Below are 13,542 nucleotides of genomic sequence, written 5' to 3' on the forward strand. Positions count from 1 at the left end.
TATTATTATGGTTGTGTGCCTATTTGTAAGAGAGTGTATGCTGCCGGTTTCGCTGTTTTGAATTTTCAATTTATCTTTAGAATTTATTTATATAGCTGACGCCAACGTAAAAAGTTTCGCGTGAGTTTTTATGAATGAATTTTACGTGTGTATGTCAATGTTTTTAATATATATACATATAATGTAAATGTTTACTATATATATATATATTTAGTATATATACATGTACATATATTTTGGCTTTTATGAAATAAGTAAAACTTGAAATGATTTCTGTCTGCTAGCTGGCCTGCTTGCCAGCCTTCGCGCCTTCAATTTTTACCCGGCCGCCCGCTTGTCCGCCTGTCCGACTACTTACCTGCCTTTGCGAATGTGTTTGTACATGGATATGATTGCATAATAATTGCCGGCATTCATGCGTTGAACCGTGTAATTTTTTAAATTAAATTTAAAATGCTACTTCTCCTTATGGTCTTATGTGATTTATGATATAAGTATATTGTCAGATAAACTTGTTTAAACGAATTTCACTTATAATATTTATTTTATATATATTTATATATATTTTATAGTATATATATAGTTAAATGAAACAAATTGTGTTTTGCTATAATAATTAAATAAATTAAATTATATTTCATTTAACTTGTACGTTTATGTAGGCCTATTTTCGGACGAACTGACTTCTGGACAACTTATTATACCTCGAAAAGTAACAAAATATGGTGAACTTTTAACGTACAATTTAACACATCATCATACCGAACATTATCAACACAATCGCAAGCGTAGAAACTTGCAGGAACGATGTCATTATCAAACGGAAGCCGAGGTACATTATCAAATGGATATTGATAATGATACGCTACATTTGGAGTTGTTGTAAGTGTGTTAAACATCCGATAATATTTAAGTTGCTAAACATTTGTTTTTTTGTTTTTTTGTTTTTTTTTCGTTTTCAAAGGCCTCACAATTACTTCATGACACCGCATCTGATTGTTGAAAGACATAAAAGAGATTTACGTATACGTAAGAAACCGCAAAAGAATACAAATTGTCATTATCACGGCAAAGTACGAGGACATCATCAGTCACGGGTGGCACTTTCGACATGCAAAGGTTTGGTAAGTATCGATTTCAAGAAAAATGAAAATCTTTTTATAAATCGACAAAATTTGTCAAAATGAAATTTAACGGCAAATTAAACAATTGTCATCTCTTTCTTTCTCTCCTTCTGTCTATTGTATACTCCTTCCCACTACTTTAATCAGTTATGCTGGATTGAGTGTCTTTACCGGTTTCTTAATCCGTTACCCCAAATGTTTATTGTGTTTCTAACGTTGCTTGAGAAAAAAACAACCACAAAAAAAAAAAAAGAAATAAAAACAAAAACGAAAAAAATAGTAGCATGGCGCCACACTTAACTTCACCACCGCCAACCATCACTTACGTGTTTGCCTAGGTAATGCTATGAACTGCTTGAAAAGGCAACCAGAAAAAAAATCGACTAATTTACATAAATGTAAACAATTTGTAAACACATTCAATGCTGACTTTGCTCATTTATTCCGTATTTTTCACTCCATCCAACGGAAGCAAACAATTATTTGTCATTGAAGTCATAAACACGCACTTAACGGAGTTAATGAAATAATTATTTCTATTAGCGTCTATCATCAACCCATAAGGCGAAAAGAGAAAAAAGATTGCAACGCGATTGAATAGTGAACATTCGAACTCGAAAACTCGAAAAAAGCATTTTCATTAGTTTTTGTATTTAGCAAACTAACAAAATAAATGAAGACTTTGCCGTTTTTCTTTTTCGTAACGTCACTGTGCATTTGCCTTTTTCTTTGAGGTTATGTCATGGCCTTTGTACTAGTTCTCCTTTTATTTGAGTTTTGTAATGTGACTTTTATTCTACTTATTTTTCACATTTCAACTTCATCATGCTCGAATACATGCTTACAAAATGTTAATTAAAATCCCGATTCGATGCGAGAAACTGGATGCTATAAAAATCATAGAATAGAACTACCTCTGATAAGCGAACAATTAAGTCCATTGGCTCTAGAATTGACTCCGAGTGATGGCATTTCAAAGTATGATCCCCAAATTTTGCTGTGCAAAATAATCAATAAAATCGAGATTTGTCTTAATGGTTTCCTTAAAAAGTAAAATGAGCAGATTTCCTCAAACCACTAACCCAGTATATTTCTGTACGTGTATGTAATATAATGTAAATGAGTTAATTGATGTCCAAATCATGATTTCAACTTTTTACAGTTGTACTATTTATTCAAAGAATGGGGCCGAGCTCTTTGTTTTTGAAAATATGGATTGAACAAGACCCCATAACATGATACGTAACTAGGGAAAGATTCGTCAAAGAAGAAGTTTAAAAAGCGTGCATAGGGAATGCTGGTCAGTGGGGGACAGGGGGATGGAGAGAATTTAGGCATTTATTTATATGAAAAAATTAGGACGAATTGGATAAATGCTTCTAACCTAAAAGCAGTCATTTTCTTGCCATTACAAAAAAAATTATAAGATCGAGACGTGCGTCGTTAATTTAGTTTGCAATATTCGATTTGCGATCTAACACGATCTTAGCGAGTATTCAAACATCTTTACAGTTCGCTTGAAAATCTTGACGAATCTAAAAAGGGATGCTTATATATTGCAATTAATTATCTTTGTTTAATTCATATGCAAATGTACGTTTCGAAATATTCTGTTCCCTCTGCCTCTCGCTCTCTCTCTTTACTCTCTCTCTCTCTCTTCGTCCCAATACTTCTTAACTATTTAATATATTTATCTATAAATATTCGTTCAAGGTTTTCTCGCAATAGATTTTTTTCGATTTCGTTTCGCCATTATTAGTAGGTTTTTTGTTTGAATACCACACCCATTTTTACATTATTTATTTATCGACTTTAACCGGTACTGAATACTATGATACAGTATGAAAGTATAAGAAAGTTAAACTTTAATGTACTTTTCTATTTTTACAACTTTGTCTGTGTAAGTTTCAACAACAGATGGACAGTTGGACAGACATAGCTGGAGCTAAAACTTATTATATGGAGTTTTTGATATGTATTTCTTAAACTTACAAACTGATTAAGAAAGTCGTCGTTTCTTCGCGATAGGTATAAAAAATGTAGAAGTTTTCACAAAAAAAAAAAAATAAAAAATAGAATTGAAACGATGCGCAACGAAATTTCTACTCTAATGATTTCTTGCTAAAGAAGTCATTCGCTTTGAAATCATATTCTTTGCAAGAAAAAAAAAAATTCACGTTCAAGCCTGTATGCACCTATCCACTATTTTCATCTGCAAATGCAAGAAAAATATTACATTCAGATAAGTTTAGCATACGCTTTAACTTTGCTATTGGGTTTGCCGCACTCGGAACGTCGCCATAGGTATATCATAAGCCAGTTCATATTCAGATCAATAGCCGCCTTATCGTTTGACTTTATTGTTGACTTTGTGAAATTTGCCTAAATTGATCAAAAAAACTAATACATAGTAAAGAAACTTGCTTGAAACGTACAGATTAGGTTTAAAAGCACAGCCACACACGATAATTCGAAGAACTTTAATCTACAACAAGTAGAAACATTATAATGGGTCACAGACCTATACCATCCTTCAGTAATTCATATAACAGTTTTTTCAAAACAAGGCATTATATGGGAAGTGGTCGAAGAAGCGACCCGATCTGAAGGCTTTTCAATAGCGTCCGAGCTTTGGCCGAAATAAGTCATGATACCAAATTTGATCAAAATATCGCAAACACCAAGAAAGAAGGCAGACAGACAGACAGACAAGCCCATTATAATAAAAGATGGGTCAATCTCAAGTCTTTCTGCGAGTTGCATATAACCCTACAAATTCAATATACCTTTCTGCCACAAACGGTATAGAGTATACATACGAAAAAAACTTCAAATTGTGTTTGCGAATTACTTATGATTTATACAGTAATGAACCTGAAAACTTATGAACCGGCAAACTTATTTAAATGTTGCTCTTTTTTGTACTTGGCAGTCAGTTTTGTAGAAGCAGCGCTTGTAATGTATTAAAAAGAAAAAAAATTTAGACGCTTTTTTTCCTTCAAAAACCATATTACCCATGGTACATGCAGGGAAAATATTAAAGAAGAAAGCTTTGACCTGCCAAAAGGCTAAAAGGCTGATATTCGACTCCAGTTGCAGGAATTCTTATACTCTTTCTTAGTCGAATATTCTGCATACCTTGACCCACTGAGGCTATCTAATAATATAATAATTTTTTAATTTTGTTAAAAATCGCACTTAAAAATTACCTCGATGCGTTCAAACTAAAAAAAAAAGGTTGAAAAAATTTGCGGAAATTGTGAATATTTTTTTTATCAAAATACAAATTCGATATTGTTTTGTAATTTACCATTAGCCAGTAGCCTATGCAAAAAGGCGTTTTAATTGACTCAATGCTAAAAGGCTAGGACTATTACTGAAAGGCAGTTCGTCTGTAGGTGCGCTAAGAATAGGACTATCCACGATTTAGCTTAAACCAAATGCAATTTTATGAAAAAATTATTAATGTGTTAGCTGCAATAATTTTTCGATAGTTTTTTGTTGAAGAAGCTTGCGAAAAATAATTGAAATTTCCAATTTCCAAGAGATGCGTAGGAACTTTCTAAAAAACTTAAAAAATATTCTCTAGTTTTTACAAATATTCTTGATTTTATTTTTTTTCCTATCATGAATTAGCAATTTTTTCAATTTTTTGCCGATGAATACAACGACCAGTGGAATTTGGGAAAGTCACGCCTCTTTATCATGTCGATGTAGGCTTGTATGTTGTGAGATGTTTTGATAAAATTCGGGACATCGACGTGTTTTGCTTCAAGGATAAATCTTGTTAAAATTGGTTCTCAGTTTCGTCCGCTTCCCGCATAACATTCTATTATGTCATAAAAGTCATATTAAACAAAGTGTTGTAGAATATTTAACGGTGAACGACGGCTCACCCGAGAACAAATTCTTTTAAGCAGTTTTCGGCGATCCTCATAAAAAAGTTGACTATGTATGATTTAGACATTCGTGCAAAGTCGGATTTATGCTATCAGAGAGAGCAGATTTTTTTTGGCTCATAATTTAAAGATCTACTGAACAATGGGATAATTTATTGGCAATAATAGTAGCTTTGATAAAATAAAAAAAAAAAAAAAAACAGCAAGCTTTCTTTACTGCTTTTATATCAGCAGTTACCAGTATGCTTGAGAGAACGGAAAAGCTATACGATCGTATTGAGTGGAATAAAAGGCTTTAACGTGCAGTCAATTGACAGATCACCAATAAGTGGCCTTTCTAACAGCACGCAACAGGCCCAAGCCCAGAAAGCATCCCCTTCCTCGCCTAATATAAATACAAGACATATCTACATACACATATAACTTATGATATATAAAAATATTATGCATTAAATATAAGCTCAGATTAGATTAGTTTATGAACTGTGGATGCCGTATTTTGGAGAATATCACCTCAAAACACCAAATATTTAACTGCTAGAGCAATCAATAGCTATTTTCAGATTATCGCAGCTGTAAACAATAAGTTCTACTGATATGCAATAACATGTTACGAGACGTTGTTTCAAAAAAATGGTTGGTTACGATTCAAATTTTTAACAAATATTGTGCATAAGAAAATACTGGTTTCTATTAATCTGGAACTGATTTGATCAATTGATAGAATAAAAGATAGATCTGCCTTAAATTCTTTTAAGTATTAATTACATCCGTATCGACTGAATATATCTTGTACGATAAATCGGTTAGGGTATAAAGATTGCAATAGCTTCACGTAAATACGTTTGCAATGAATATTTATTTATTCATTATTTCTTTCATATAAGCGAGCAAGAAAATTATATTCCGTCGTGAGCGAATCTTTTATCCCCTTCGCCGTTATCCGCAAAAAGAATAGAAAAAGGAAAAGAACTACATTTTCATACTCTATAATATGGGCTGGGCGTGGCTAAATTGTTCTCTTTTCAGAATAAAAGTGAAAATTTACTTAATGTATGTGTTGTGCTTTACTAGTAACAAGTAAAAAACACGGAAAGCAAAAGTGCTCACAGCTTTTGTTGCACAGGTATGAAGTCGTCGTGGGCGTGTCCTCTAATCGGTATGGGTCGTTTTCAAAGTCTTTTGCAAATTTTTAGAAGACATCATCTTCGCGAACGGGCGAATGTTTACCGCCGATACTACATAGTTGGACAGACGCAGACTTAGGCGCATTTCGAATTTGAAATACACCAAGATATTATATTATAAAAACATTTTAAAAAAAGTTAAACCTTTATGCACTGGTGCAGTGGAGTGGATAGGCGTGGACTTTATACAGGTATCATACCATCGCCCATAGAATACACCGATTATAGGAAAAGAGCAAAATTCCTTTTGAAAAGCAGGTATTCTTCTAGTTTACGTGGTACTATAGGCGTGTCCGTCAGCTGATTTAGCCCATTTTCAACATCAATCTGCGTGCAAGAACTTGCAATCTTTCTCTCAAATTTGAAGTTGATAGTTTCGTTTTTGCAATCAGTAGATTGTTTACATTATACAGATGGACATACGGACATGCCTATATCCATTTCGAATTTGGTACTGACCAAGAATATATATACTTTGCGGAATCTATGAAGCTCCCTTGCAGTGATTGCAAGCGTTTTGACAAAACGGATATATCGCTCATCCTTCAGTAATGAGTTTAAAACAAAAATTTATTGTAAATGTTTTAAAATTTATTTTACAAGACAGCTAAAATTTCTTTAGCGTATGTTAGTCAAGCCTTGTTTTGTCATTTTTGATCTTTATATACGATTGAACGAAAGATCAAAAAAAAACATTTAAAGGCACGTTTTTCGCTTAAATCTTTTGTTGCTCAAAGAAAAAAAAAAAAAAAAAAAAAAAAAATAACAAAAGAAAAAAAACAAGAAGCAAAATATCGCATTCAAACTTATCATCCATTGCGAAAATTTAAAAGTTTCACGCTTAGTATTAATTGTCGGTCTTTGTTTTTGGAGAACTCACAATGGCGACGAAATCGGGTTTGTTTCCTAAGTTTTTTGTCACTGCTAGTTCTCAAATATTTTTCGTACTCAAATGCATAATAAATATGTATTTAAATACATGTATTAGCGTAAATAATAAGTGAATTTTTATTTTATTATTTCCCGCATAGACACAGAAAAACATTATGCGTGGTTGTTGTTGTTTCATATTTTTCAGGTCGGTCATATAAAAAGCAAAAATAATGAGTATTATATTGAGCCATCAAAACATCATATGTCTGCCCACACAATTAGCAGCGGACATCCACATGTTGTATTTCAAAGATCGTCAATTAACAAGAAGGTAATTAACTGCACAATGATAAAGGAAAAAAAAAAAGCAAAAAGTAAACAAAACTGGTGGGATGCCAACAGGAAAGAAGACAGACAGACAGACAGTCAGATAGGCATAACATATTGTATGCGGACAGACTAGCTAAACAAACTAACGCAAATAGATAAACCATATAAAATTGCAGACAAATTGTAACAACCCACATGAAAATATGGTATATATAATATGCCTATAAATACATATATACATGCATATATATATATATATATATATATATATATAAATGTATTCATATAGATGTAGATTTGTCCGAAATAAACTAAAATGAAAACCTACAGAAACGCATATTATATTTAAGTAAAATTGTTAAATCTTGCTCGGGCAAATTATTCCTTTAATTTAACCATTTACATGAACACAGCAAACGTACGACAACAAGCTGAATAACAAAAATAAACGTAAACAATTGCAGCAGCAGCAGCAGCAGCAGCAGCAGCATATATTAAAACAACAGCAAAATCCTATGAAACGAGCGAAGAAGGCCTTCAGTAATTGTGGCACTAAAGAACCGAAAAGACGAATGGAAGCCAGATTGGTGGAATGGCAACCTCAGGGAAAGGTAAATGAATATGCTTAAAAGAAAATAGTACAAGATAGTAATAGGTGCACTATCATTACAATATGCTTTCTCGCCTGTCTACCTATGTGCATTATATGCAAATTAAATGATTGAATTAAATGTACATTTAAAAGGTAAAAATTCAAGGTGGCAGAAGAATTCGTCGACTACGTCATTCAAAGCAACACCACAATCATGAGACACAGCAACAGCAACAGCAACAGCAACAGCAACAGCTCTATCATCGTCATTTTATACAATCAGAACAACAACAACAACAAGGGCAATACAAATATCAAACCACAGAAACGGATGTAAAACAACAAAACTATCATGAATTTGATGAAAAGAATGTGAAAAACCAACGCAATCCAAGATCGACAGAACCAACAATTGCATTAAAACATACAGAGAAACAACACCAACCACGACATCAGAGTCACAGACCTGAACGTATGAAACGCTCAATTAGCAGCCCACGTCATGTTGAAACGTTGATAGTTGCCGACGCCACTATGGTTGCTTTTCACGATGACGTTGAAACGTATCTTCTGACCATAATGAATATGGTTTCCGCTTTGTATAAAGATCCTAGCATAGGTAATGCTATTGAAATTGTTGTTGTTAAAATAATATTGTTGGAGGACAACGATGTGCATAACGATTTAAATTTAACCGAAAATGCTCAACAAAATTTGGATATGTTTTGCGGGTAAGTAAGATCAACTTTAATTAAGTGTTAGCAAAAAAAAAAAAAAAAAGAAAAAAAGATTTTTATTGCTATTTTCTAATTAGCTGGCAACATAAACTCAATACTGGTAACGATTTAGATCCGCATCATCATGATGTAGCTGTGTTAATCACACGCAAAAATATTTGCGGCAATAATTGCATGTAAGTAAAGCAGCAGCCGATCACTTGCATTTGCTGTGAACGCACCAGATGTCCTAATTAGGCTGACGTCTGGACAAATATAATTGAACAAGTTATCCATTTATTTATTTATTATTATTACTATTTTTTTTTTTTTTTTGAATGTACAACAGGACTTTAGGTCTGGCTAATGTGGGCGGCATGTGTAAACCCAAACAGTCATGCAGCGTTAACGAGGATAATGGCATTATGTTGTCACATACCATAGCTCATGAATTAGGACACAAGTAAGTTAAGCTTGAAAAATTTTTTAAAACCTTAAGCTTAAGGCACTAGTGATTAAATTTTTTTGCAATTTCTCCTTTCTCGATTGTATAAACAAGTCATCATTGCTTTTCCTAAAAAGCGACGCTATTTTATTTGCGAGCAATTATTAAACCCTGAGTTCTCATTATTAAATTAAAATCTTTAAGTTTTACGCGAAAGTAAATTGACACAATATGTTATAGGAAAAAACGTGTTATGATATCCGCCGTTAGTGAAGATTGGTTGGGTTTAGCGGATTACGGGCTGTTGCGAAAAAAAATATCACAATGCTTTTTTTCGTAGTTTTTTTTTTTTTTTTTTTTTAACCACAGCAGCGCTGAAGTTCATAGCGCTACCACGTGCGCCGTCATTACTAAACATTTCGCATTTTGAGTGATGTTTGTTTCAACCCATGACTTGTGTATGTGTATGTACATTTCGCGGTGACGGGCGATTTTGCATACAAAAATCATCGAGAGTAGCTGCGAGATTAGTCTGCTTGCCGACCTCCTTTCTAAGTAGCCAACTGTGTGGTGCACTGATGGTACTAGAAAAGTAGTAGTTTGACTGAGAGAATGGACTTGTTGTACTAATATTTCTCTTTGAGTATTGAAAAATACCCACTACACGAATGCGTGGACAACCCGAACACTAATGTGAAAATGCTGCGTATTGGCGGTAACTCAGAAGTGCTGCAGACGAAAGCGTGGATAGCGTAGGTGTGACTACATGAATACGCCTTCCGTATTGTAGCTGCATGCGGTTTTCACTATTTGCGGAATGCTTGTGTGATTACGTGGGAATACTGAAAGCTAGAGATGGCCCCTACGGGGAGTTCGGTGTGGACTGTGTCTACTCTAAATTGGCGGGGTTATAACAACAACAACAGGAAACAATTTTGCCCATACATAATCTATTATATCTGCCACCCTAGATTGATAGAACAACCTAAGAAGTGTAGAACTGCTCCATTCAGGGGGGCTTGAGTTTAGTTCGTAACAGATTGGTTTTCGTCTAATTAAGCCGAATGGGCAGATGTGGTCGTTAAATAACAGAGATAGTTGTTTGTCAATAGCTTTGAAAATGAATTTCATCTTATGGCGAAACATGTTGTGTTCAGAAAGACTGGAAATGTACGTAGCTAGCGATAGACAATATTTTGAATAATTGCTAAGGATTTGGTTGGATATCTAATATCATGAAGTAAAACAAACTGCAGATGCGAATTCTTTTCTTAAGATTCAAGTTCCCAAGATCAATCTTTGTATTAAATTTTCTGTTAATCAAGCTTCTTCTTGTGCTTGCTTTGTATAATAATAATAATAATTTAATGCTTTCGTCTACTCTGTAGCCAGTTGAAACTGTAAACATCGGAAGTATTCATTACTTCGAAATTCATTGAAAAGTGTCCAGCGACAATAGTTATTCTATATATATTCTAGAATAATAGAGGTTACTATTGACATTGTTTATTGCTATATTCGTTCTAGCTTAAATACCAGGGTTTCCTAAGCTGAAAAATCAAAATAAATCAGAATAAATTTTATCACAAGCAAAAGAAGCACACTATAGTCGGTCGAGGCCGGCTATTAGACACCCTACATCACTAATAAAAATTATACATTAGTTTTATGTGAAGGCATTAGTTTTTTGAAAGCTGTCATATTGGGCGATGCTCAAAACGTTAACTAGCATGGTCGAAATTTACCAAAATTAATTTACTTGTCAAACATTTTCGTAAATTTTTGTTTGCTTCCATCATCATAAAAAACTACAATACAAATCGCCATAGAAGTGTTTGTTTCGAATAGTAGCCTCTTCATATGGTTGCGATCAAATGAAAGACCTATTTGATCCAAATTACTCTTGTTAACATCATGATTTACCAAAAATTTTACATTTAATTAAGACCTTTTTGTGGGATGGGATCCCGTAAATAGGCCTAGGTTATCCAAATTCGTCAAAGATTATTGTTTGTTGCAAATTGTTATCATGCACGAATTTTCTTTGGGAAATATTGAAAATTAGAATTGTTTTTGCGTATAGGGTGTTCAAAAAATTGCCTCATCCGATCCTAATTGTTCACGCCACTTTAGAAGGCTTAAATTGCATTATTCAGAAAATTGGATTATTTTTTCTCAGAACGGTTTATCGCCATAAGCAGTTATATGGGGAGTGGTCGAAACAGTGATCCGTTCCAAACCATTTTCAATAGCCATCGTCGTCCTTTCTCAAAAATTGTGACCTGTAAATTGAACATAAAAATACATGGCCAGAAAGTGATTCTGAATCGATCGGTATAATAAAAAATGTGCCTATTTTTACGTTCTTCTGGACAAACATACATACACAACTTAATATATATAAAGTTAATATACCCTGTACCATAAATGGTGTAAGGCTTAAAATGATAAAGACCGAATGATGCTTCTATGCACTAACAATTCTTCTTCAGATAAGTATGAATTCACGTCTTCACTTATTCAGGGAAACTTTTTATATTTATGAAATATACGTAAACCAAGCGTCAGTAAACCTATCGAAAAAATTATTACATAAATTTTTCTACGAATTAAGAGCATAATATATACTTCTTTACTTCAGTTGTTCACTTACTCAGCGAAAACTAGCATAACAATTATATTGGACCTTTAACCGGATCGATTACCTTCAGCTTATGTTTATTTTTTAAATAGTACAGATTGTAAACAAAGTCATATCGTAATGTTTGCCGAGTTGAACAATACCAGCTACTTTTTCCTATTTCTTCCTTTTTTTTTTTTGCTTCTTTTGCAATACGTTTCGGACTTTTTACATGTCCGTCATTAACGATTTACACTTTCTTGGAAACCATAATAGACCTTAATTTAATACAAAAACAGAAAAAGGCTCATTTTAACAATAACATAATAAGAAAGAACGTTTAAACTTTAACAATAATGCTTATGTCGTTTCCGGATCAAAAATATATGAGTTAGTAAGTCAAGATGTTGTTACGGAGTTGTAGAAGCACATTTATGTTCAACGCTTAAGTTCATCCGAGTCGATCTGTTCGTAACTAGGAGCGTATGCTCCTACATGCGACATACCACTGTATGCATGTTTACCTTATGACTTAGCCCATAAACTTATAACGAAATTCAAGTGAATGTCAATCGCAAAATCTCCCTACAAACTACATTAGTTAATGTTCACGTTATATCGTACACTAGTTATTGCCAATTGCCGGCAACAATAGTGACGCGCTGTCCACAATCATCCCATTACACCGCTTGAAAATTGCGAAATTGATGCTAATCTCTTCAGACAGACTGTCTCGATTACAACGTTTTTATCATACATAGAATACGGCTTTTTAATATATAAATAAATTGGTAGCGAATGTTTTACCTGTTTCGGAAATGAAAAAGCGAGCTGTATAATTAAAGTTCACTTACATCGCTAGATTTAAGCGTTAAAAAAATGCTAGTATCGGCTTTTCAGAGTCCTCGTCTGTCCCCCCATCATTCACAGTGTTGAAAAGTAATACGAATATTTGGAGGTTGGCAACAAATCAAGTTTATCAATAAATCTGATCCGCCTACAACGCTCGGGTCAACGATTGTAATGTCCGCGAGCGCCATCTCCAACTTTAGTGAGAAAAAGCGAGTAGTCCGCCATATAAATTTTACTTTCGGGTGAGTGTTTAAGATCACATCATAACTATCAATATGGGCGTGATTTGATCGTTAGGAGGCTGAAAAATTAAATCGATTCCGTTGCTTAAGTTGATCAAAGGTAGATGCATACTTTGTCTACGGTAGAATTTAACCCAACATATTTTTTAAATTTCAAAAATTTAGTCAATTTTTCATAAAATTTAGTCATTTTCTAAAAGCATCAAAGTAAAGCATTGCGTGGAAGCGATGATATATAATAACTGTTCTATTAGATTAATTGATTAATTGCTGTTTTTAATTAGATGACAATTGCTTTATAAATCATTTTTAATTAATGACAACCATTATGGAATAATGTCAACTGAATGTCTCGCTGTAATCTCTATTGAAAAGAATATGTCATCCATGTGAATGGTATATAGCAATAAATCTTTACATTAATGAAGTCATGAATGACAAATATTATTAATATGTAATAAAATGTTTAAATATACATAAACAAGCAGGCAAACGCTCGACGCATGATACATTTAAATTAAAAAAAACATTTTTTTTTTTTTTTCAAATCAAAAATTAAAATTCACTATTGCGTTTGATGATAAGCTATTAACCAGTTTTTTTTTCCGAACGTTTAATTAACATAATGAAAAAAAAAAAAAAAAAAAAAAAAAAAAAAATAC

At 33.1% G+C, this 13,542-nt stretch overlaps 1 protein-coding gene across 3 annotated transcripts in view; it reads left to right on the forward strand.

The window, feature by feature from the left end:
- The window catches only part of LOC119637297 (A disintegrin and metalloproteinase with thrombospondin motifs 7), a 39,656-nt gene that overhangs the window by 2,435 nt on the left and 23,679 nt on the right, over positions 1-13,542 (forward strand). Inside the window, exons 2-8 of one of the 3 annotated variants that reach the window (XM_038033234.1) lie at positions 663-882; positions 965-1,124; positions 7,289-7,414; positions 7,878-8,024; positions 8,159-8,736; positions 8,820-8,918; positions 9,071-9,184. In XM_038033234.1, the coding sequence (XP_037889162.1) occupies positions 663-882; positions 965-1,124; positions 7,289-7,414; positions 7,878-8,024; positions 8,159-8,736; positions 8,820-8,918; positions 9,071-9,184 (1,444 nt within the window). Of the gene's footprint in view, positions 1-662; positions 883-964; positions 1,125-7,288; positions 7,415-7,826; positions 8,025-8,158; positions 8,737-8,819; positions 8,919-9,070; positions 9,185-13,542 lie in introns of all 3 variants that reach the window. The other 2 variants (XM_038033235.1, XM_038033233.1) reach the window with 2 other exon arrangements.

Source organism: Glossina fuscipes, unplaced genomic scaffold, assembly GCF_014805625.2.
Source record: "Glossina fuscipes isolate IAEA_lab_2018 unplaced genomic scaffold, Yale_Gfus_2 59, whole genome shotgun sequence".
Taxonomy (NCBI): domain Eukaryota; kingdom Metazoa; phylum Arthropoda; class Insecta; order Diptera; family Glossinidae; genus Glossina; species Glossina fuscipes.